Source organism: Mya arenaria, chromosome 3, assembly GCF_026914265.1.
Source record: "Mya arenaria isolate MELC-2E11 chromosome 3, ASM2691426v1".
In the NCBI taxonomy this organism is placed as follows: Eukaryota; Metazoa; Mollusca; class Bivalvia; order Myida; family Myidae; genus Mya; species Mya arenaria.
Window position 1 is genome coordinate 166,236 of NC_069124.1, and position 26,399 is coordinate 192,634.

At 37.8% G+C, this 26,399-nt stretch overlaps 3 protein-coding genes across 3 annotated transcripts; all 3 read left to right on the forward strand.

Annotated features, from left to right (window-relative positions):
* Positions 1 to 2,821: 2,821 nt before the first annotated feature.
* LOC128228668 (uncharacterized) lies at positions 2,822 to 5,049 on the forward strand. Its single transcript, XM_052940110.1, has one exon. It carries the CDS (start codon positions 3,227 to 3,229, stop codon positions 4,046 to 4,048), a length of 822 nt encoding a protein of 273 aa, XP_052796070.1. The 5' UTR covers positions 2,822 to 3,226; the 3' UTR covers positions 4,049 to 5,049.
* Positions 5,050 to 7,921: 2,872 nt separating this feature from the next.
* LOC128226838 (uncharacterized) lies at positions 7,922 to 13,661 on the forward strand. The gene is made up of 3 exons (XM_052936914.1): positions 7,922 to 8,571; positions 11,489 to 11,704; positions 13,096 to 13,661. Exons 1-3 carry the CDS (start codon positions 8,310 to 8,312, stop codon positions 13,368 to 13,370), a joined length of 753 nt encoding a protein of 250 aa, XP_052792874.1. The 5' UTR covers positions 7,922 to 8,309; the 3' UTR covers positions 13,371 to 13,661.
* Positions 13,662 to 13,784: 123 nt separating this feature from the next.
* LOC128226837 (GRIP and coiled-coil domain-containing protein-like) lies at positions 13,785 to 15,928 on the forward strand. Its single transcript, XM_052936913.1, has 2 exons — positions 13,785 to 15,555; positions 15,589 to 15,928. Exons 1-2 carry the CDS (start codon positions 13,926 to 13,928, stop codon positions 15,762 to 15,764), a joined length of 1,806 nt encoding a protein of 601 aa, XP_052792873.1. The 5' UTR covers positions 13,785 to 13,925; the 3' UTR covers positions 15,765 to 15,928.
* The last annotated feature ends 10,471 nt before the right edge of the window (positions 15,929 to 26,399 follow it).

Sequence of the window (26,399 nt, forward strand, 5' to 3'; positions counted from 1 at the left end):
ATGTTGTACTCTGCTAGTAGTGGGGTGGGTCAACCATGTTGTACGCTGCTAGTAGTGGGTCTCTTATGTAGTATTCTGCTAGTAGTGGGTCTCTCATGTTGTACTTTGCTAGTAGTGGGTATCTTGTGTTGTACTCTGCTAGTATTGGGTCTCTTATGTTGTACTCTGCTAGTATTGGGTTACTCATGTTGTACTCTGCTAGTATTAGGTCTCTTATGTTGTACTCTGCTAGTATTGGGTCTCTTATGTTGTACTCTGCTAGTATTAGGTCTCTTATGTTGTACTCTGCTAGTATTGGGTCTCTTATGTTGTACTCTGCTAGTATTGGGTCACTCATGTTGTACTCGGCTAGTATTGGGTCACTTATGTTGTACTCTGCTAGTAGTGGGTTACTCGTGTTGTACTCTGCTAGTACTGGGTTACTCATGTTGTTCTCTGCTAGTATTGGGTCACTTATGTTGAAATCTGCTAGTATTGGGTCACTCATGTTGTACTCTGCTAGTATTGGGTCACTCATGTTGTACTCTGCTAGTATTGGGTTACTCATGTTGTACTCTGCTAGTGTTGGGTCACTTATGTTGTACTCTGCTAGTATTGGGTCACTTATGTTGTACTCTGCTAGTATTTAGTCTCTCATGTTGTACTCTGCTAGTGTAGGGTCTCTCATGTTGTACTCTGCTAGTAGTGGGTCACTTATGTTGTACTCTGCTAGTAGTGGGTCTCTTATGTTGTACTCTGCTAATAGTGGGCCTCTCATGTAGAACTCCGCTAGTAGTTGGTCTCTCATGTTGTGCTCCGCTAGTAGTGGGTCACTTATGTTGTACTCTGCTAGTAGTGGGTCTCTCATGTTGTACTCTGCTAGTATTGGGTCACTCATGTTGTACTCTGCTAGTAGTGGGTCTCTCATGTTGAACTCCGCTAGTGTTGGGTCTCTCATGTTGTACTCTGCTAGTATTGGGTCACTTATGTTGTACTCTGCTAGTAGTGGGTCTCTTATGTAGTATTCTGCTAGTAGTGGGTCTCTTATGTTGTACTCTGCTAGTAGTGGGTCACTTATGTTGTACTCCGCTAGTAGTGGTTCACTTATGTTGTACTCTGCTAGTAGTGGGTCTCTTATGTAGTATTCTGCTAGTAGTGGGTTTCTTATGTAGTATTCTGCTAGTATTGGGTCTCTTATGTAGTATTCTGCTAGTAGTGGGTTTCTTATGTAGTATTCTGCTAGTATTGGGTCACTTATGTTGTACTCTGCTAGTAGTGGGTCTCTTATGTAGTATTCTGCTAGTAGTGGGTCTCTTATCTTGTACTCTGCTAGTATTGGGTCTCATGTTGTACTCTGCTAGTATTGGGTCACTTATGTAGTATTCTGCTAGTAGTGGGTCACTTATGTTGTACTCTGCTAGTATAGGGTTCCTCATGCTGTACTCTGATAGTAGTCGTTCTCCATGTTGTACTCTGCTAGTATAGGGTTCCTCATGATAGTAGTGGGAGTCCATGTTGATTAATATGCTAGTAGTGGGTCACTCATGTTAAACTCGGCTAGTAGTGGGTCAATCATGTACTCTGCTAGTATTGAGTTACTCATGTTGTACTCTACTAATATATGATCTCTCATGTTGTACTCTGCTAGTATAGGGTCTCTCATGTTGTACTCTTCTAGTAGTGGGTCTCTTATGTTGTACTCCATGAGTAGTGGGTCTCCCTTGTTGTACTCTGCTAGTATTGGGTCTCTCATGTTGTACTCTGCTAGTATTGGGTTCCTCATGTTGTTCTCTGCTAGTAGTGGGTATCTTTCGTTTTCTCTCAAAGTAGTAGGTTTCTTGTGTGTTTACGCTGCAAGAAGTCGGTCCCCCGTGTTTTACCCCGCAAGCACTAAGTCATTCGTGTTGTTATGTGCTTGCAATAGATCTCTTGTAAGAGGAACATTGTTGGGGTCGAATGGCAACTTTATGCATTTATCTTGATAAGGGACTGCCCAAACAATGTTTCATAGGTCGTCCTTACCAAGGAGGGTGCATAATGAGTCTGACGATTGAAATACCATAAGATCGTTGTCACTGCTGATATAGGACCAAAGCAAAGTGCTTATTTGGCCTGAATGATTAACCTAGACGCTTTTGAAATTGCTGTCGAAAGATGACGGTGACAACTAGATTTTCACTCTGACCTTGACTGAGCAATATCTTGAGGAATCCGTGCAATGGCCTTGGCATCCTGATATCTGTGCCAGATGTGAAAGTTTGCGTTCGAATGATAAGGTCAAGGGAGTGGTTTTTACCAATGGCCAATATGTTCAAGATTTGTGCATGAAAGTTAGGATACCTATACAGACACAGAAAAAGTTATGATGTCGAATGGTTTAGGTTAAATGACATGTATTATGGGTTCGCTTATACCTTGCAATTTGACAATTCTGATATGTGGTGGAAACCGTAGAAAACCCATTTGTCAGGGTTGGTGACCACATACTAAACTTCCTACTCATAACTGGATTCGGAACCGCTTCTGACCTAACCGATATGGGACTCAAGCCTGAAAGGGTAATATCTGTTTCTATGTTGGAGTTTTCTCCCTTGCTTGCAAGCTCGTTGACTCTCATTGACCGAAAGTTCGCAATTCCTGTTTATTCCCTTTTGATCTGAATATACGTCAAATCATGTTTTTTATCGACTAATAGAAGTGAAAAGGCGTATGAATAAGAATGGAGATCTATGTGAGATTATTGGCTCTCGGTGCGTTTCAACATGGTCTGGATCACCTATCTAAATATTATCGATTTCGGCCTTTATAATACAACCCTGTCGAAGCGTTTAAAGGTTTACAAATCAATCTTTGTATACATTGGAGTCATAGTCAATATTAAATGTAAGAGTTCTAAGTAAGAGCCTTGAGAATATTAAGTATAACTCATGAATTCCTGTCCATCTGTTCCTGTTAATAATTCATGTTGTCTGGACATTCGATAAGCTTCCATTGGAATCGATAAAACATAAAGTGAAAACAATGTATGATGGTAACGAGCTAGTTGTGCACGCTATTTGGATTATTGATAGTGCAAACTTGGATTTTCTGATATACAGTTTGTCAATATAATGTTAAGTTGAAAAGGGAAAATGATATGACAGAGTCGGTGTAGGGAATATCGGAGACGGGTTAGGTCAAACCATTTACTTGTTTACATGTGACATCCAACCAGAAGTGCCAGTTTCATACGAGTGCTCTAGAAACCATGGCGGGTTTCAGTTTCACTCACCAGCAGACGAAGAAGTTTATGCCGCCATCAAAGGAATGGCAGGACAAAACAGCCAAACAGCTTAATATACGTATGGAATTGCGCTTGGAGTATGGGAGCCCCAAGTATTATAATGGGGATACCGCACCAAAATTGACGTCTGAGATCCGAGCAGACGGCAACTGTTTCTTTCGCGCGCTGAGCGTCATCATTACTGGCGTGGAATCGAACCACATGACTGTCCGTGAGCAGATCACACAGCACGTGGAGAAACACTCGGACATCTATCGGACGTTTCTACAGAGTCGCGGTGGCATGGATACGTACGTTCGGAGCATGCGCCGGCCGAGGGAGTGGGCCACGGACACTGAAATATTCGCGGCCGCCACGTTTTTGAAGACAATTATTGAAGTATGTAGCATTATTAGGACGAATAATGGACGTGAGTACCAGTGGCAGACTTTCGCGCCACTCAATGACGATAACCCGTCCTTACCAAAGATCTACATATGTCACAAGGATGAACATTTTGAACCAATATTAGACATAGCAGAGGTTGCAATAGACGGGTCACAAAGTTTAAGACCAAGAATCTCCGAGGCGGAGGACCAGAAATCTCAGAGATCCTACAAGGACTATGACCGGTTTCGTGGGGACCATCCTCCTCCTGCCCCACCTCCGGACCCATCGCAGCGCAGCCCCTCTAACCCCTTCATGACCAGTTCTTACCGCAGCTCCTATCGGGACCCTGGACAAGTTCAGACTCAAAGCCGAGCACTCGGTACCAATCAAAGAAGTCACAATAATCTACACTTTTAACTGTTATTGTTGGATTGTTCGAGTGCCAAAGGAATATTTCGTTGCTGGTTAACTGTGCCTTAATTCAATATTTTATTCGTCGTATCTGTAACTCCTTATCTTAAATTATTAAGTATGGGCTTAATAACTGATAAAACAAATATGCTTTCTGCAAGTGTTTCAGTATTATTATCCTGTTATTTCAGAGTTTATCTGCTTTGTTATAGCGTAAGAAGTGGTAAAATTTACAATAAGATAATGATTTTAAAATGTTCGAATGATCTTAATAACTACCAAAGGTAAACACAATACGGTTACGCAAGATTAAATAATTACAGTTTGATCTGGGTTATTGATATTCCAAATATGTAGACAGCGAAAATTGGCAGTATATCTTTTTCTTAATGGAATGCGGTTAAAACATTGAACTTGTAAATTCATTTGTACTGTTCATTTGAAGTGAACCGCCTTGAAAAGCAATTATATAAAAATGATTTGGATGTAAATTATTGTGACATGTTTTCATATTAAAATAGAAGTATCTGAACAAATTACTACGATGCGTACCAGAATGACAATAGCATTTAATGAAGCAGTTCATAAAGAGTTAAAAAACATAAGAATAAAATATTCCACTCTCTGCGTTTAACTTTGATGTATTTGTATCAAGTCCATTCATTCATGCGATTGTTCATTCAACGGTGCGTTCATTGATCGTTTGTTCGTCTGTTCGTTACACGTATACATACATACATAAATACATAACATTACAAGATATCACGCAAAAACAAGCACACAAACACGCACGCATTATTTACAGATACTATATACCCGTATATACATGAAATATTAAATTTGCAGCAGGGTTTTTTATGATTGCACCATTGATAATTCCACAAAGTACCTAGTGCCTTATTTTGAAAACATCTACATGTATAAAGAAATAAGCTATTGGTCAACAAACCTACTAAAAAGGAATACTTTTTATGTTTTTGATATTTGTTTTAAACTAACTGATTACATTGTTTCGCGCATAAAATACAGTTATTACTTCGAAACTTATTCCGATGCCCCTTTAATACGTCTTGAGCCTGGATCCACGTATTCACTAACGTCTTGAGCCTGGATCCACGTATTCACTAACGTCTTGAGCCTGGATCCACGTATTCACTAACGTCTTGAGCCTGGATCCACGTATTCACTAACGTCTTGAGCCTGGATCCACATATTCACTAACGTCTTGAGCCAGGATCCACATATTCACTAACGTGTTAAGCCAGGATCCACATATTCACTAACGTGTTGAGCCTGGATCCACATATTCACTAACGTGTTGAGCCTGGATCCACATATTCACTAACGTCTTGAGCCAGGATCCACATATTCACTAACGTCTTGAGCCAGGATCCACATATTCACTTACGTCTTGAGCCAGGATCCACATATTCACTTACGTCTTGAGCCTGGATCCACATATTCAGTTACGTCTTGAGCCTGGATCCACATATTCAGTTACGTCTTGAGCCTGGATCCACATATTCAGTTACGTCTTGAGCCTGGATCCACATATTCAGTTACGTCTTGAGCCTGGATCCACATATTCAGTTACGTCTTGAGCCTGGATCCACATATTCAGTAACGTCTTGAGCCTGGATCCACATATTCACTTACGTCTTGAGCCTGGATCCACATATTCAGTTACGTCTTGAGCCTGGATCCACATATTCACTAACGTCTTGAGCCTGGATCCACATATTCAGTTACGTCTTGAGCTTGAATCCACATATTCACTTACGTCTTGAGCCTGAATCCACATATTCACTAACGTCTTGAGCCTGGATCCACGTAATCACTAACGTCATGAGCCTGGATTCACATATTCACTAACGTATTGAGCATGGATCCACATATTCACTAACGTCTTTGGTCTGGATCCACGTATTCACTTACGTCTTGCGCCAGGATCCACGTATTCTCTAACGTCTTGAGCCTGGATCCACGTATTCACTAACGTCTTGAGCCTGGATCCACATATTCACTAACGTATTAGGCCTAGATCCACGTATTCTCTAACGTATTGAGCCCGGATCCACGTATTCTCTAACGTATTGAGCCTGGATCCACGTATTCTCTAACGTATTGAGCCTGGATTCACATATTCACTAACGTCTTGAGCCAGGATCCACATATTCACTAACGTCTTGAGCCTGGATCCACATATTCACTAACGTCTTGAGCCTGGATCCACGTAATCACTAACGTCATGAGCCTGGATTCACATATTCACTAACGTATTGAGCATGGATCCACATATTCACTAACGTCTTGGGTCTGGATCCACGTATTCACTAACGTCTTGCGCCAGGATCCACGTATTCTCTAACGTCTTGAGCCTAGATCCTCATAGTCACTAACGTCTTGAGCCTGAATCCACGCAATCGCTAACGTCATGAGCCTGGATTCACATATTCCCTAACGTATTGAGCATGGATCCACATATTCACTTACGTCTTAGGCCTGGATCCACATATTCACTTACGTTTTGAGCCTGGATCCACATATTCACTAACGTCTTGAGCCTGGATCCACATATTCACTAACGTCTTGAGCCTGGATCCACATATTCACTAACGTCTTGAGCCTGGGTCTACATATTCACTAACGTCTTGAGCCTGGATCCACATATTTACTAACGTCTTGAGCCTAGAACCAGATATTTACTAATGTCTTTAGCCTAGATCCACATATTCACTAACGTCTTGAGCCTGGATCCACGTATTCAGTTACGTCTTGAGCTTGGATCCACATATTTACTAAAGTCTTGAGCCAGGGTCCACGTATTCAGTTACGTCTTGAGCCTGGATCTACATATTTACTAACGTATTGAGCCTGGATCCACGTATTCACTAACGTTTTTAATGTCTTGAGCCTTGATCCACATATTCACTTACGTTTTGAGCCTTGATCCACGTATTCAGTAACGCCTTGAGCCTGGATCCACATATTCACTAACGCCTTAAGCCTGGATCCACATATTCACTAACGCCTTAAGCCTGGATCCACATATTCACTAACGCATTGAGCCTGGATCCACATATTTACTAACGTCTTGAGCCTGAATCCACATATTCGCTTACGTCTTGAGCCTGGGTCCACATATTCACTAACGCCTTGAGCTTGGATCCACATATTCACTAACATCTTAAGACTGGATCCACGTATTCACTAACGTCTTAAGCCTGGATCCACATATTCACTAACATCTTAAGCCTGGATCCACATATTCACTAACATCTTAAGCCTGGATCCACGTATTCACTAATGTCTTAAGCATGGGTCCACATATTCACTCACTTCTTGGGCCTGGATCCACGTTTTCACTTACGTCTTGAGCCTTGGTCTACATATTCACTTACGAGTTTGAGACTCAGAGTCAGAGAAGCGAATTCTTAATTATTTCGAAATATCTATTATTATAAGAAATTTGGGCAATATACGTATGCCTTAGAGTAGAACAGGTTATGTCTACAGATTCAGCATAGATTATCTACTTTGCACCTGTGATAACCTTTTTACAAAAAAAAATTAAGAACACGCATTTCTGAGTCTTAGTCTAATAAAGGCCCAGATATAATCAATATTGTTTTGTTAATTCAACTTTATCGGCAAGAATTTTAAAAATACAAAAACATAACGTTTATCCATATGGTTAAACTCAATGACTTTGTTATGATGGGAATACGATTGGATCCGCTCGTCAAGTATCAACTAGTATATGCTTTTCGCAGAATCTACTCTGTACCGGGAAGAGCGGGCTTTGATAGTGATTGATTGACATTTATTGTATCAGTCAGGTACATAAATGATCACCTTACAACTCGGGCCTCATTTACATGCTACGAACAGTGTTTAGTATTTTAGTCACCACGCGCTTGTGTTTATTTAGTGTTTATTAAGCTTCTCTACTAAGCGTTAAATACGTAAAACAGTCAAATGACGTTAACGTAGCGTTAACAAACACGTTAGTCGTTATATAACACATGACGTTGCTACATTGAGTCGGTACTTTCACTGAGAGGGTGTTTCAACTAGGAGCGAATGAGCACTTAGTGTTTCATTATTTTATTTATCTGCTATCTATATTACTTTTAAAAGTTAAACGTTGCGGATTTTCACATCAAGTTCGCTAGTGTCGAGCAAGTCACGAAGAATCTACAAATAAATAATTGCAATTTCTCTTCAAAGATTTTCAGAAATAACCTAAGTACACTTTCCGTAAAAAATGACAATGCCAGTGTCAGTCAAAATGTTTATGAACTTGTTTCTGCTGGCGGCGACGTTTCTCCTGCACGTGACGGGGGATGATATATGTGAGGGAGGGAAATTGCAGATCGTTCCTGACCCCAAGGACTGTGCAGGCTTTGTGATATGTCATGGCACACACCGCTTCCGGTTCTCGTGCTCCTCCAAGGGGCCACCCAAGGTGTTCGATCCTCTAAGCAAGACGTGCGTCCTCATGGGAACCACATACGACCACAGCAAATGTAAGTTTCTTAGAGGGAGTGCATTTTTAGAGGGGTCTTCAAACAGGTCGGATGTTGGTTGTTTTACAATCAGTACATGCTTCATATGATTGTAGACTCCCCAATTTAACATTTGCTTTGTAAACGTTATATTTTGAGCAAAAAAAGTTGAATTTAAATCTTGAATGCATTGCTTGTTGACGATACGTTATGCCTATATGGATTACTAAGTATTACTTTTCAAGAAATGTTTCTACGATATTGTCGCGGTGGACTATGGTTATACACTAAACGCGTATTTGTTGATGTAATTCAATAAAATACTGTTCAGAATAATTCAAAGTGGAAATCCTCTCATAGATTTGTGGAATTTTTGTTTACATTTTGTATACAAATGTGTGCAATGTGTATATGACGTGTTTAGCATTGTAACTACTTTCACGTTTATGACAATTGAAGGATTTGTTTTCTTTTATTAGACTGATATGTGAAATGTGTTGACAAACAAGGGCCGGATATGGACGGTATAAACGCTTGTTAGTATTTCCGTTAATTTAGAAAATTCACGAGTTATAAAAGTATAGAAGCAATAAAGTTTGGCAAGAATGGATAAGGTTGCATCTTCAATAAATAGAAAAGTGAGCGAAGACCAACATCCTTAGACACAGATTTATATTTTTTTTGCGTGAATTCAAATGTATGTTTTTTATTTTTATAAATACTAGTACATTTAGATTTCGCTTAAACCGTGATATTTGAACTGCAATTATTTCCTCCGTTTTTCCTCATTAGGATCTTAAAATTAATCGGCATCGTTTATCAAAAAACAATTGAGAACATTACGTAGTGTTTGGATATTGATTGGTTGCCTCGTATTGCTGTGATATTATTGGTGGTCATCGATCAAAGTGAAAGAAAACATTGCAACCGCGTGTGAGGACAACTGGTTGTTTTTGTGCTTTTATGGGCTCCATAATTATTATAATGAGATCATCGACTATTTTATCGTGATCCATCGTCATCATGTTTACTTAGACACGAAAATAACCTTGTAGCTTCCATTGATGTAAGTGAAGTTGGCGGTCTTGCGGTCTAACGGCGTGAAGTTAACGGCCTGGTGGCCTAGCGGTGTTTATTTATTTCATATTCTGTAGCCGCAACATTTATGTTTTGTATTGAATAAATTGCACTTGTTGACATTTTTCTATGGTGGCATATAACTGCCGTAAGATAACCTGTTAACGTTCACTAATTGTTTCGTGTTAACCACTTAATTTTCGCGATAATTATCTAGCTATCTAGTTGATATTCGCGAAACCTTTTCGGTAAGATAAATATGATAAAACTAAAAACTGGCTTGAGAGAGTCAAGAACTGCCACCGGTTACCTTATTTTGCCGTACAGCATTAACAGTTTAACTAGTTATGGTGTGCTAACACGAATCTTATCTAGTTAAACAGTTATAACATAACTTATTAAGTGGAATTCGCAAATAAAAACTAGTTAGGGCCATCGCTTGTGAACGAAATAATAATTACCGTTCTTTGCCGATTTGAGCTTTAAGACTGCACGAAATGTATTCGCGTGTGCTGAATACGGATTTTGTCATGTTATCATGTCATATTTCATTCTATATTACATGTTTTCAATTATATTATGTTTTTTTATAACTATCGATCTGCCGGCCTAGCGGCTTATAGGTAGATTGTATAGAAGTACAACATGTAAGCATAGCTTCGTGGCCGGCAGTAACTTATTTCTTTAAACAGGTTCAAGTATCATACACTTGTATTTTATTTAGTCTGATTACTTGCTTAAATCTATTGTTTTTACACAAAAAGTTATTATCATAAATATCATAAAAATAATTTTCCTAAAAGATTTTTTTCTGCTGTATAGGGTCTTAAGATTGGGGCCTGTCCCCCGGGACTTTAACACATTTGCTCCCAAGCCCTCATGCAAACGCAAGAAAGAAACCTTCATTAAAATTGGAAGCAGATAAAAAGTGAGAAATTTTGATGAATTTATTACCATGGAGATGAGAACCGTTGACATTATGACGACATTGCAACCTTTCATGATTCACCTAGACTCACAGTAGACGAGTCTATGAATTATATTTGTTTTAATAATGCAGCATAACATGCTAAACTATTTTCGAAAATACCAGCTGTCTTACGCCTCAGGTAGTCGGAGCACAACTGGTTATTAATCAAAGAAATAGACCACTCCGAGCTATGGCATGCGTGCGGTAAAAATTAAATGACTGGTATGCCTGAATTGCAAGCAATCAAAAAAGTATGACATTTATGAACAAAAATGCATAATCAAATGCTGTATAAAGTATAATAGAACTTAATAATATATATGTCACTCTCTCGATCAATCAGCAGCTATACTCGCACTGAAACGCGCAAAAGTTTAAGCTCAATGTCTAATTCCACGCATAGTCCACAATGGAAGAGCATTAATTTTATACAAACATGCCATTTTTATGTTGTACATTATATACCCGTCACATAGCGTTTACTTTCGTAGTTTGCATCATAACTTAATGATATAGAAGTGACACACAGAATATATATAAGAATCCTAGTATATGAAAACATGCAACTTTCAACGTGTTCATGTTATTGGCTGTAGTCCGCAAATCGACATCAGATATCGTCAGATGTATTTTTTTATGACATGTTGAAATAATTTATGCGACTATTTAAACTAGCTAATTGTTTTGACAATTCATCATTCTTATTCTTAGGTAATGACAGACACTTATCGGTTGCATTGTTGGGGGCACTAAAATATTTTAGGATTCGACTTTTATTGCCTGTGAACAGAATATTTGTTATAAACGTAAAATCGCGCTTGTTGCGCCTACATCCTTTCAACGCTTTCAGCGCTTTAATCTAAGTCATTGTGCAATCTATTTCATTTGCAGGCAGCAGTTTTGCCCCACTCAAGCCCACGTGTGTACCAGGTCAGCACGGCATGTTTCCAGATCCGTACAGTTGCGCCAAATATTACCAGTGCACGGGTGGCTCTCAACCCTTACTCAGGGAGTGCCCGTACCCGCGCCTTTACGACCCCCGTACATACTCGTGTAGAGTATACATGTTTGTGAAGTGTGGGGCTCGCAGGGAATCAAAAGACCCTTGTAAGTTCACAGTTATATATATACGTTCCGAAGTATTCCAATTGCTTATTCGTTAGAATATGGTGACTGATTTCTGCCTTTTCGTTTTCCGCATTTACCGCAGCGTAGTTGCGACACTGCCCCAATAAAAAAAAATGCGCCAACTTGCGGAGACGGAATGCAACAAGGCGAAAATGTACCAAATGGCATATTCGCTTGAGCCATTTTCGCCTTCCGCTTCGAAAAACCACCATATAATGATATAGGTCGACAAGTGGGGAGGATGGGTAAAGTATCTCATGCACACACCACACATAGGGCAAGATGTCCTCGAACGATATCAACAGCTATGAGAAGACATCTGGTTGAAGATCATACATAATTTTTTCATACCGAATTAGGAGTTTTTATCCTGGTTTAAGCAGCAATTAAGCAAAGAAGCCAGAAAGTACAAGGCCAGCAAGCATTACCTGGGCTTTGCACATGCTCGCTTTTAAGCTCGATTGTGAAGACATCAGAATATAAATTACTTTCGAGTCTGTTTTATTTATTTGGAATCGTATGATCGTATTATAACGTTAAAAGCTTTGTTGTGGATGGTGTTAACGTCTAAGAAGTAATGCAGTCTAGTCGACCCTGCAGCAATACGTCATAGCAACATCCCGAAATATGCCGGTTCATGGGCAATGAATAATAATGACATAAATTTCATCCAAAATGAATAATTTCAGCCTGTGATGCATGAGAAACCATCGGATGTATTTTGACCTATTACGTGCTCAGCCTGTATTAAAAAACCTTTAAACCTAGTACAACGGCACAAGAATATTTACTTATTATAAGTTTACAACGAGACATACAGGGGTGGATCCAGGAATTGACGTTAGATGGGGCGTATCTTAGTGGCGCAACCTTTTGACATACGCCTCTACTTCAGAACCGAAAGTATATGACATACACCATTTTAACGGGAGTTTGAGGATACTCCCTCAAGAAAAGTTTGTAAAAAATTTGTAGTCGGAAATGTTGCATTTTTAGCGTATTGTATCATTTTTTAAACTTGAGCGATTTAATAGGGGGCGTGCGCCGGGTACCCCAACCCCCACCCATGTGCATCCGCTAGCGCCGTTTTCTGTACTGTCGTTTTGTCTTGATAGACACACTGTGTTGTACTCCACGAAATGTTGTCTTGTTCTGTAATAACATTTAGATATAAATGCAAAAAACACACGAAGTAATGCATTATGCATATTGTAAAGAAATAGTATGACCTTGAAACGCATATACAGATATTGTTGCCTTATCAATAAATCATGCCACACGTCCGAGCAATGAAGTCCTCTACCAGCAAATCACCTGTCAAGGAAAGGCATTTCTTCTCTGTATTTACGTTTACAATTAATCATTTTCAGGTGATTACAAATCCAACCAGTGCGCGGGTAGTGGTTGCATCCCTTGCCGCGCGCGATTTGGCACATGCCTCGGAAAACCGAATGGTCCAAACGCTTGGGAGGACAAGCTGTGGACGCCTCACTTCTTGATCTGCCGGGACGAACGGGTGATTCTTCAGGGAGACTGTCGACAGGGCGGGAAACTGAAGATCTTTAACCCTTTCACTCGGAGGTGTATGCCCATGGCGGACATCTACAAGATGATGTCACAGTTTGGCCGAAAAACACCGATCTAACACACCCGTTTAGACACATATTCAGACATTATTTGAAAGTGATACTATGTGATAGAAGACTTTTTCTTATGCAACATAGTGCTGTAAAGGCGGAACACCTGAACCCGTTTTCAATTGCAAACAAGGGAGATAGTTTTCCTGCAGATTAGGTCAATTTCAATTCCCTATAAACAAGAAATCTACAAAAAGATCACCCATAAGTAATATCATAGCATCTGTTTACATTTCTCCGCTCTGTAATGAGGAACACTTGTTCTTCCCTTTTACATCTGTCTCCATTTCCGACACAAACTAGACCAATGTATAACACTTACCAAAATAAAAAGAATTCCACATCAAAAATGGTAACGATGGCCCATATGTGAGAACATTAACGGTTACGACGACATCATAGGAGACATCATTAACAGTAACGATGACATCATAGGTGACATCACTAACGGTTTCGATGATATCATAGGTGACATCATTAACGGTTACGATGACATCATAGGTGACAACACTAACGGTTACGATGACATCATAGGTGACATCACTAACGGTTACGGTGACATTATGAGTGACAACATTAACGGTTACGATGACATCATAGGAGACATCATTAACGGCTACGATAATATCATAGGTGACAACATTAACGGTTACGATGACATCGTAAGAGACATCATGAACGGTTACGATGATATCATAAGTGACATCATTAATAGTTACGGTTACGATGACATCATAGGTGACATCATTAACGGTTACGATGACATCATAGGTGACATCATTAACGGTTACGATGACATCATAGGTGACATCATTAACGGTTTCGATGACATCAAAGGTGACATCATAAACGGTTTCGATGACATCATAGGTGACAACATTAACGGCTACGATGACATCATAGGTGACATCATTAACGGTTACGATGACATCATAGGTGACATCATTAACGGTTACGATGACATCATAGGTGACATCATAAACGGTTACGATGACATCATAGGTGACATCATAAACGGTTACGATGACATCATAGGTGACATCATTAACGGTTACGATGACATCATAGGTGACACCATTAACGGTTACGATGACATCATAGGTGACATCATTAACGGTTTCGATGACATCAAAGGTGACATCATAAACGGTTACGATGGCATCATAGGTGACATCATTAACTGTTACGATGACATAAGTGACATCATAAACGGTTACGATGACATCATAGGTTACATCATTAACGGTTACGGCGACATCAAAGGTGACATCATAAACGGTTACGATGACATCATAGGTGACATCATTAACTGTTACGCTGACATCATAAGTGACATCATTAACTGTTACGATGACATCATAGGTGACATCATTAACGGTTTCGATGACATCAAAGGTGACATCATTAACGGTTACGATGACATCATAGGTGACATCATTAACGGTTTCGATGACATCAAAGGTGACATCATTAACGGTTACGATGACATCATAGGTGACATCATTAACGGTTTCGATGACATCAAAGGTGACATCATTAACGGTTACGATGACATCATAGGTGACATCATTAACGGTTACGGTGACATCAAAGGTGACATCATAAACGGTTACAATGACATCATCGGTGACATCATTAACTGTTACGATGACATCATAGGTGACAACACTAACGGTTACGATGACATCATAGGTGACATCACTAACGGTTACGGTGACATTATGAGTGACAACATTAACGGTTACGATGACATCATAGGAGACATCATTAACGGCTACGATGATATCATAGTTGACAACATTAACGGTTACGATGACATCGTAAGAGACATCATGAACGGTTACGATGACATCATAAGTGATATCATTAATAGTTACGGTTACGATGACATCATAGGTGACATCATTAACGCTTACGATGACATCATAGGTGACATCATTAACGGTTACGATGACATCATAGGTGACATCATTAACGGTTTCGATGACATCAAAGGTGACATCATAAACGGTTACGATGACATCATAGGTGACAACATTAACGGTTACAATGACATCATAGGTGACATCATTAACGGTTACGATGACATCATAGGTGACATCATTAACGGTTACAATGACATCATAGGTGACATCATTAACGGTTACGATGACATCATAGGTGATATCATTAACGGTTTCGATGACATCAAAGGTGACATCATAAATGGTTACGATGACATCATAGGTGACATCATTAACGGTTACGATGACATCATAGGTGACATCATTAACGGTTACGATGACATCATAGGTGACATCATTAACGCTTACGATGACATCATAGGTGACATCATTAACGGTTACGATGACATCATAGGTGACATCATTAACGGTTTCGATGACATCAAAGGTGACACATAAACGGTTACGATGACATCATAGGTGACATCATTAACTGTTACGATGACATAAGTGACATCATAAACGGTTACGATGACATCATAGGTTACATCATTAACGGTTACGGTGACATCAAAGGTGACATCATAAACGGTTACGATGACATCATAGGTGACATCATTAACTGTTACGATGATATCATAAGTGACATCATTAACGGTTACGATGACATCATAGGTGACATCATTAACGGTTACGCTGGGATATACGCGTACAATGGCTCTAGCATTTACAATGGCAAAAAGGTGACATCAAAAATGGTCAGGTAGCCCATGGCATAAAATACACCCACACTGCACCATTTCGAACTATAAATTGTTTATCTCCCCCCACCCCCCAAACACTTTACGCAAAATGAATTTCGTTTCTGAGGACTGAAGTCAAAAGGTTACGCCCCTATAACGTCAAATCCTGGATCCACCCTTGACGAGTAACTAATTTGTGTTCACAATGAACGGCCGCTTCCATGCTGTCATCATGTTTTCATTTTGTCATATTTTGAGGTTTTGCGAAAACTGTACGTGTTTCTATAAGATACCTAATTGGTAATAAAAATAATTGTGTGATTTCTATTGTGGTTACTTCATGAGGTATAAAACCCGACGACACCTATTTTTATATAAACATTAAGTGTTGTTCCACGCACATTACTGTAAATAAAGCAATCAAACATCTACATCTTGTGTACAATATAATATATCATCATATCCCATTCGATCGAATAATAAAACAATGACTATGGCGAGGTAACACTTATTTACTTATTTACGAGGTTTACTTATTATATTGTGTAGGTGTTAAAAATAACCTCCAGTGTAAATGAATCACTCAGTCAATCAATTATTTAATAAATCATGGACTCGTCTAGAGCTTTATTCATAATATATTTTTTTTAAATGAGACACAAATTGCTAAATTTATTTCCGAAAAGCACGATCGCGATCTGAATTGTTTATGGTCGTTGTTTAAATCGTTGTAGTTTGGTGCTTGATTATAAAAGTTAGAAAAATAAATATATTTTAACATACATTTGTTGTTTAAAATGTGTTGCTTACATACAATTTGTGAGTCCCTTAAATATAAATAATAAGTAATGGTTCGAGGTTATTAATGCACTTGCAAAAACAAATGGTTTGATGCGACATAGTCGAATAATCATTTATTTCGTGTAAGTACATATAAACAGTTTATACATACCCACTGACTATGCAATCCACTGTTTATATCTACCGCTTCACCTGATTAAAATCACTAACGGCTGACTGCTAATTTACATAAATAAATGTATGAGAAAAATTAAGAAATATTGCCTACTCCTTATAAAAATAAAATGCTGATAACTACGTTTTATTGGTCTAACATAAACTACCCACTAGCTGGGCCAGCAACTGGTGGTATCTACCGTTTCATCGAGAAAAAAATGATTACGGCTGACTGTCGATTTTCTAAAATAATGTTTTTGGAAACTTTGAGAAATACTGCCTTTTCGTTGAACAAACTATTTTTTGAACACTAAATACATTAAGTGGTCAGCCGCTTTTGATTTTAAGAAGGTGAGGCGGTAGATATAAAACGTGGGTGCCAAGTTAATTGAATAGTTGACACAATATAATGTAGACCACAAAACAACTTAAATATTGTAAGAATATAGTTGATAACATATTTGGAGCGGCCAAACATACGCAGACCATCTGATGGATATGGGCTTGCTGTTCAGTAAAGAAATACTGCATAATTCATTATTACTATGCCGATCACGTCTTCATTATTCAGGTTTGTAATTGATAGCATCAACTATTACCATAAAAATAATATTATAAGATAATAGTGTGTGAGTGTTTCAAGATGTTTCAAGATGTCCAGCTTTAATAATTTATAAGTCACTAAATGGCATCGCTTTATCAAAATGTGGCATTTTAATGTCAATTTAATAAGATATGTTGTTAAGAACTTAAGATGCTCTAGATGCCAATAAACTTGATCGAGACTACATCGAGACAAAAATTCTGTTAAAATTTCCAAAATATTAGTTGAAAAAAGTTGTCATTGTTTAAATATGTTTTTTTCTAAAGTTTACATTGTGGCAAACTTTTTGACTCGATATGACCAATACCCAAACTTGATTATTTTGGTCAAGTTCCGCAAAGATCTGATTAACCACATCCTTTATTGTGTAAACAAGGAGTTGTTTTTTTATAAAAAATTTACAATGCGACTTATTTATAACCTCATGTGATTAAATTTATCGATACTTCACCTAGTCAGTTATTCTGGCCAGATTTCCTAAAGATCGAATTAAGAAAGCATTTATTGCAATCAATTTAATCACATTTCGCAAACATCAGCCTACATTGTGTAAACAATGTTTTTAAGACTTTATTTTGTGTCCAGCTGTTTGACATGATATGACCCATATTCGAACTTGATCGAAAAATCACCAAGACAATCGTACTAATCAGGATTCACAAATAACGGATGAAAAATGCAGCATCTATTGAGTAAAGCTTTTCTGTTTTAAAAGATCTGACCTAGTGACCTTTACATGAAAAAAAGCAGACCCGTATGCATTAACAAGGTTTTCTTAGATGTGACCTTGTGTCCTATCGATAAAAAGCAGCATTTGTCGTGTAAACAAGGTTTGTCTCAGATTTGACCTAGTGTCCCTTTCATGAAAAAAAAACAGGCTCTAATGCGTAAACATGGTTTTCTGAGATTTGACCTAGCACCCAAGCGATAAAAAGGCAGACTATATTGCGTAGACAAATGTGTTTTTCTGTAAGATTTGATCTTCAATGTAGTAACCTATCGAAAGCAGCCTCTATTGCTTTAGCAAAGTGTTTGTAAGATTTGACCTAGTAACCTATATATGAAAACAGCAGAAGTGACAAATATTCGAACATGTCCGGGATTTGATAAATACAATCATTCGGACCAATATTCAGAGAGCAAATAAACCAATTATTGACGACGCACGGCACACAACGGACGCCGAACAACCAACCTACCACAATATCTCTCCCTTATTCGTGCTCAGGTGAGTTAAACATAGAGATAGACGAGAGCCTGCATTTAAACCAATCTGACAAATACACACGATCTGAACAGCGTTTGTGAAGGATATTATTTCAAACAGATTGGTCGTCGTACGGGCCTTATAAAACGATTTTTTAAAGCATCGGTGTTCCTTGTCACCAAAGGATCTCTAAACACGAAGCAATGGGCTGGCGTAGAGGTTAGGAACAGGTTTCATGCAGTCCAGTACTTCTTATGCAGTTTGTCACGTAAGTTGACGTGACTAATCAAGATCTTAAATGGGGCTAGCCGTGGACATAATTGATGTGACTTTGATCGTACCCCCCCCCCCCCCCCCACACACACACAAAAAGGGTGAGTGACGGATTGGTTGGGGGGGGGGGGTGGCGACGGGTGTGGGGTACCTTTCCTTGGGCTTCGGGTTCGGTCAGCAATGCATAAATTGTAAAAGTTAGGTTATACAATAAAACGTTCAAATTTTACTAAAAATAAGGATAATAAATATATTTAAACGCAAAATATATTCGGAAATCCTTCCATCGGTTTGTGTTAACAAATACAAATGGCTTTCTGGATATTGACCCGTAATGTCCGATTTCTTTACTCGACCCGGGCTTTTGTCCAATAACGCTGATTGATCAAATTGGTGTGGTGAAATTTGACGAATACGATCTAATTCTTAAAACAGCTAAAATCTCACTTATTAATGTTCACCAAGCCGGACAAGTGGGTTTTCTACGGTTTCCCCCACAACACATGATCACACTCTCGTGCAACATCGTGCCAACAAGAGGGACTTAGTATAAATTATCATAACTTTCCTCACAATCGTTGTTAAGTATATAATGCTTAGACTAAAACATTGAAAAGAAAATGCTCGATGAACAAAAATAGCGTTCAAGACAGACACTCTCGGACATTTGTCTTCTAAATCCAACATGGACCCCTAAATCCAACCTTGACATTGAGGGTACGTCAAGGCCGCGACATGTGTTCTGCACGCTAGCTGGAAGTTGAGAACACTTGTGTTAGTATATTTGGACATCGTTTCATCGATATAAGTTACTTGAAGCGGACTCGAAATAAAGACGGACGGACATATTCTCAACTAACAGCAACTACAGTTCCAATGTGTTTGAATCAAGACCGTACCATACGCACAAAGGACTTATTAAGGAATGACATATAGTTACGCATACGTTTCTAATGGAGGCAATAAATCTTTTAAGAACTGAACATGACAGATGATAGAAACTTAATGTATCACATTATGTAAAATCAATTATTTTCATTGTCATATTGAATATGGCATTTAAAATATTCGAAGAAATCACAATGGTGACCTTCTATATGTATTAAAGTCAATCAAACTTTGATTTATTTTTTCCGGAATTAAATTGAGGATGTAAAGTTTGTCAGAAAAAGTTTTAAAATATGCAGGCATTATGGTAAACAAGGAAAATTCAGTTTGGTATTCGGTTCAATGACAAATGCACCAGTCAATTAGTCAATTGTAACCACGCCCCAGGTCCAGGGAATAGCGGGGACTTTGACTTTCGGTCCAGCCAAGCCCGGGTAAGACCCCCCCCCCCCCCCGCTCTGCGGTGAAGATTTGCTGTTAAAATCCCCGCCAAATGCCCCCGCACCAAAGGGACCCAAGGTAAGGCCCATTCCCCGCTTTTTTTGGTGCGAAGACAAAACCACCGCATTCACCCGGCACTGAGGGGCAAAATGTAAAGGTAAAAACACGGCCCATTCCCCCGGCTTTCTCCGGACCTGGGGGGGGGGGGGGCGTGGTTACAATTGACTGGTGCATTAAGTGCATGAGTTTATGGGATGGTGTACGGTTTTCTATTTGCATCCCTGATTGGAGTTTTGCAGATTTAAAATCTGTTTTGTCTCATGTTATAGGTTCCTTGTTTATGGTGAGCACAAGATAATTTGCTTTAATGTTTGGAAAAATAAATTTTAGGTTGTCGATTATCGGTAATCTCGCTAGACTTTGTATGAAGAAATTACTTCTCGTGTCACTAGGGATAAAAAGTTTGCCTTATCGTCAGAACATTTTAATGTGTGTTTCTGAACTTGAGTTCTGGATGGATCGTATTGACCACATAAATTGTAAGATTTTGAGTAAAGATACATCCATTGACGTTTCAAGTTCATAGCGATTGGTAGTGGTTTTGCATGTAGTGCTTTGTTGCAAATTGTACAGGCTTCATTTTTTCATCATATGAGGTTTGACGAAGATTGTTATAAAAGTTAAGAACTTAAACGGAACTTAACGCTATTTTCTTAGCACATATCTTATGGCGATATTCTTGCACATAAATCTGTTAAATGGCTCTCCGATTCACAGACATTTGTGCAAGTAGATAAGTAAGGCACCCCCAAATTAGAATTACACGAATTGGCGTTAGGTATTTTAGTAAATAATTCACCAAGAATGTTCATCAATGGGTACCTAGAGAGTTGAATAATATTGCTGATGACATTAGTATAAACAGAAACACTGATGACTGCGTGACGGGACGTAACGCTGATTGTTTTCCATTATGTCAACGGTTCTTGGGGCCCCTTTACGATGTTACAATTCCAAGTTCTTTGATTTTGAAGCAGGTGCTTTTAGACAGTTTTACCCAAAATTGTGGAAACGATAACAACTGGCTTATTCCTTCTATTTATTTAGTCAGTAAGACAATTTTACATGTGTTAGCTTGTCAACGAGACACACGGTTTTTTGGTAGTTTCAAAGTGGCCAAGCTTACCTCTGTATCAGATACAGATCAGTCGTACTCTGAGTGCGAATATCGATTGTGTATTAATTGTATTTATTTTCGAATTGATTATTATGATTATCCGTGCATTTGGAAAAAACAAGAAGAGCTTCCTAAGGATCTCAGATGTTGCCGTGAAGAATTCTTGAACGTCTTTATATAATAGCCTTTTCCTAAAAAACACACAGGAACTAACTTTTAAACAATACGACTGTTATTTCAATTTTTCTTTACTTGGTGTAAAAGATATAATTTTAAATCTTTGCTTTTTGGTTAGTTGATGAAATGAATTATGACTGTTTAAATGCTATTTTCTATTAATGCATATATTTCACAATATATTTTATATTATATCTATATTTATATATGATCATTGTTATGATATTATTTGTTCTTTAACTGTCGATAAAATACCATGTTTGTTGGCACACCTGCACGGTGTTTATTTATTTATTTAAGGTCCATATAAGAAATAATTTATGTTTGGCATAAAGTGAAATGAAATAGAAAACATTGATCTCCCTTAAACTCATTTTTATTCTTATTTTCGATCGAGTGTAATCTATCGACAACGCCCGAGCTTTTCCTGCTCATAGTTTTTAGAACAGAAAATGACATTACGTTTTTGTAATAGCTTTTTACTGTTCGCAAGATCGCAAATTGTTGATGGTGTATTTAATGTTTGATGTAGAAAACGTGCATTTTAATGCATCAATCATATCATGCACATTGCATATAACCTCGACCTCACGGTTAATCAAGTCTGTAATAATTGTCGGTTGAATTAATAAAATAAATTAACCTTTTTTTTATCTAGATGCACAAATTTGCATTTCCTATAAAAAAAAAACAACAACAACAACAAAACAACAACATCTGTCTATAAAAAACATAAAACTTAAAATTCAAGAAGACACCTGATAAATTCCCCCGATGCGACTTGTCTGGGTGATGATATCCCTCGACTGGTTATGCAAAGTGGATGGAAATCAAATGATTGTGAAATATTCCAACCGAAACATGCAATACGTGGATGATGGACTCTTATGAGCCTTGGACACAAAATATGAATTTGTTTGCAATCATTGAAATAAAAGAATATTTTTACCCCACGTTAACTAGTTTCAAACTAATAAAAACATTCATAAAGGCAAACATTCGGATTAAGTTTGTAGAAGATTGGGCCAGAAATATTGCACAAAATAAAAGTCTCTAGGTTGTTAACAATGTTTTTCTAAGATTTGACCAAGTGACCTATTTTTCGACCCCATGTGACCTGGTTTCAAAAAAATCCAAGACTTCTCCAAAATTTAACCTAATGACTTGGTTTTCGACCCCATGTGATCTAGTTTCAAAAAATCCAAGACTTCTCCAAAATTTAACCTAATGACCTGGTTTTCGACCCCATGTGACCTAGTTTAAAAAAATCCAAGACTTCTCCAAAATTTAACCTAATCACCTGGTTTTAGACAATGCAACCCAATCTTAACGTCTTCCAACGTTAAACAAAGGGGAACATTCTGACCACAGCTTGAACAAAGTCCAATATTTGATTCCGGGAATGACTTTAAAAGATTTTACCAAGTGGGCTATCTTCACATTTCTAGTATGTTCCCGAGATTTGACCTAGTGACCTTGTTTTTGACCCTATGTGAACCATTTTTAAACGCGATAAGATGTCATTAGAGTAACATTCTGATTATGTTTTAACATAATCTGACCAATTATTACCATGTGGTTCCGCCAGTTTTTAAGAGTTTATCAAAAGGAACCGTTCAGATAAAGTTCTGATGAATAGTTGACCAAATATAATGCCTCAAGTGTGTTACAAGGATTTGACCTTGTGACCAAGCTTTGACCCCATGTGACCCACTTTTACAAGCAGGTCGACTTGATAAAGAGGGACATTCTGTTCAAGTTTGAACATAATCTAACCCATCACTACCAAGATATGGTTTCGAACAAATGTTTTCTAAGATTTGACCTAGTGACCTATTTTTCTCACATATTACCGAATTCAAACTTATCCAAGTGGGAAAAATTCTGATTAAGTGTGGGAAATATTGGACCAAATATAATGCCCTTAGTTTGTTCCAAATACTTGACCCTATGTGACCCAGTTTTACTAGAGGTCGGGCTTTCATCAAGGGAATTATTCTGACCAAGTTTGAACTTGATCTGACCCATCCCTGCCAAGACTTGGTTCTGGATGGACGAACGGACGCAATTCAATAACTCCCTCCAGAAACCTTCGGTTCGGCGGGATGATAACTAAAGAGGACAACCTTAGACCAAAGGATACTCTAGTTAGAAATAGTACAAGCTTTTTTTGTTTTGTTTCGACCCTGAACTTTGACCTAAAATCAATAGGGGCCACTTGTGGGCATGACCAACCTCCCTACCAAGTATGAGCTTCAAGGTCACCATGACGTAGACATGAAAATCAAAAGGTGCTATTTGCTCTTAATGACCAACTCTTAACAAGTTTAAGGACCTTAAACTCAAGCCATTCTCTTGTTATCAATAAGACAATGTTTTGTCTACTGAACAACATGTACAAAGCAATAAACCGCTACTTCTTCGAAAGGGGGTATAAAAACTGAAGAAGTCGTTGTAATGCCAATGTTTAATAAACATAATACATTAATTATTTCAGAAATTCTTAACACATTTTATCAGTAGACACTTTTACAATTAATTACTGTGTACACATTTTGGTTATAAATTTTGAACTTTTAAGAAAAAGTACTGGCACAAACCTAAGACAAAAATTCAGTGTATATTCCGATTCGATCAGTATCATATATTGTATATAAAAACATATATGTCAAGGACTTAGGGACGTTTTATTAATCAAACTGGCATTTCTTATACAACTTCCCAGTGCTGAAGAAGTCACAAATACCAAGAGTGCTATTGAGTGACCGATGGTTGTTTTTCAGTCATAACAGGGTATAACTCTACAATTATTAAAGCCAGAGATATTGCCTTGCAAAGGTTTACATGTATAATCATGTAAAAAACTGGTGCTTACAGTTATACTTATATTTTAGGTCTATTATTTAAAACTATAAATATACACCTATATACATTATCATCATAGATCTGAATAAGGTTCATCTTAAAATTTCAATTCACATTACAATAGTTAGTATAATAAGCTGTTACTAAATGTTACTTATAATACAAGTAGATGGCATTCAATAGTCTTGTTCATAACCTCTTTATGCAAATACCTGTCATAAAGACATTTCAGTAGTTCCAACAAATATGCTTTAATATTTCTGATTTCCATCAACTTGACAAGCTTAAATTCATGTTACAAAAACTTCACTAGGTACATTAAGGTAATTTCAGCCTTAAACAACACGCAAACTCAAGAGATGTTAGAATGAAATGTACATGTAGTGAGGGAACATTACAGTCTTCGGTCTTCTGTGCGAGCTTGAATTCCTGAGTTGACAAGTAATTATGTATCCAATCAATAAAATTCTTCAAGTGGTCATGACAGATCTTTATTTTGCTGTAACATTTTACGAGTTTGTTCCATCCCAATAGCATATGCAAACACACGAGAGTCGACTACCATACCGGCATCAGAGAACTCTGAAAATATCAAACAAACATGGGTTACCAAATTTATAAAACAGGAGCACTGCATGGGAGTGTCAACACCGGTCTGTTGTTGTTGCTGTTGCTGTTGCAACTTGATAAAACAATATTTATGAACCTTGCTACATATATGGGCAATTGCCACAGGTAACAATTGTGTATTAAGTTTCATGTGAATTTTTTTTTTAACATCATTTGACTGATGGCCAAGTTTTTGCATGATTGTGCTGACGACACAATAGCTGACAACACAAGGCCATGACTGTATACCACATGACGTTGCTGGTTTCGAGTGTAATACAACCAATACATATTGATATTGATGCGCTTCCATTGAACTTAGAGGGCAAGAAATTCATGCATTTCAAGAAAGGAAAACAATTACTTCTATTAGTGGACAAACAATTATTTTGAATTTAAAGATCTAACAGAAATGATTTTTGACATGTTTTATGCCGAAGTGGTTTGCATATTATGTCATAAAAAGGCAATAAGCTCATTTTAAACCCTTTGGTGCGTATACCTTGCTGGCACAACTCATCTTAATAAAGGCTGGTTGTCAGAATCTGGCGTTTTAATGGAGTCAAATTATGCGAGGTATTTAAAACACTGAATGTTGGAATGATGAGAGAGTAAGTCATCTGGCAGAATATCATTTTTATCCTGACTTGTTGATATCATTGTTTCCATTACACAAATCTTTTTGTTTTGCTCATAAGCATATGCCGATATTTACGTTTAAATAATTTTTAAATACCGATAACCTTAACTCATGCTTTTCAGAAAAGGGCGTTTAATCTGATGAATTGAAATGATCTTGCAAATTTGGTATAACACATTCAATAAAATTTGCATTTACAATTAAACCACATTCTAAATAAACAAGATAATGAAGAAATTATGCACAATCACTGACACGTACAGCTGTCAACTCTGATCCATCTGAAGTATTAAAATAACTGTTGACCTTATATATCAAACCCCATTCATGTGGTTAAAATATAAATTATTGTTATTCAGTAAAACGACAGGTTTGATATTTCATAAACAAAACAAGAATATAAATGTTTTAACGTGACAAGAATAGACGTTGGGAAGCATTCTATGACTATGTTCATGTACGTGTACCAAGTTTCAACATGGATAAAACAACTAAAGTCAACGGGTAGGTTCC

Excerpts from the sequence above, each read along its gene's own strand:
- LOC128228668 (XM_052940110.1), top strand. The coding sequence starts at position 3,227 with ATGGCGGGTTTCAGTTTCACTCACCAGCAGACGAAGAAGTTTATGCCG.
- LOC128226838 (XM_052936914.1), top strand. The coding sequence starts at position 8,310 with ATGACAATGCCAGTGTCAGTCAAAATGTTTATGAACTTGTTTCTGCTG. Across the intron at positions 8,572-11,488 it reads CACATACGACCACAGCAAAT|GCAGCAGTTTTGCCCCACTC; the intron begins GTAAGTTTCTTA and ends TTTCATTTGCAG. Across the intron at positions 11,705-13,095 it reads CAGGGAATCAAAAGACCCTT|GTGATTACAAATCCAACCAG; the intron begins GTAAGTTCACAG and ends AATCATTTTCAG.
- LOC128226837 (XM_052936913.1), top strand. The coding sequence starts at position 13,926 with ATGAGTGACAACATTAACGGTTACGATGACATCATAGGAGACATCATT. Across the intron at positions 15,556-15,588 it reads CGGTTTCGATGACATCAAAG|GTGACATCATTAACGGTTAC; the intron begins GTGACATCATAA and ends ATGACATCATAG.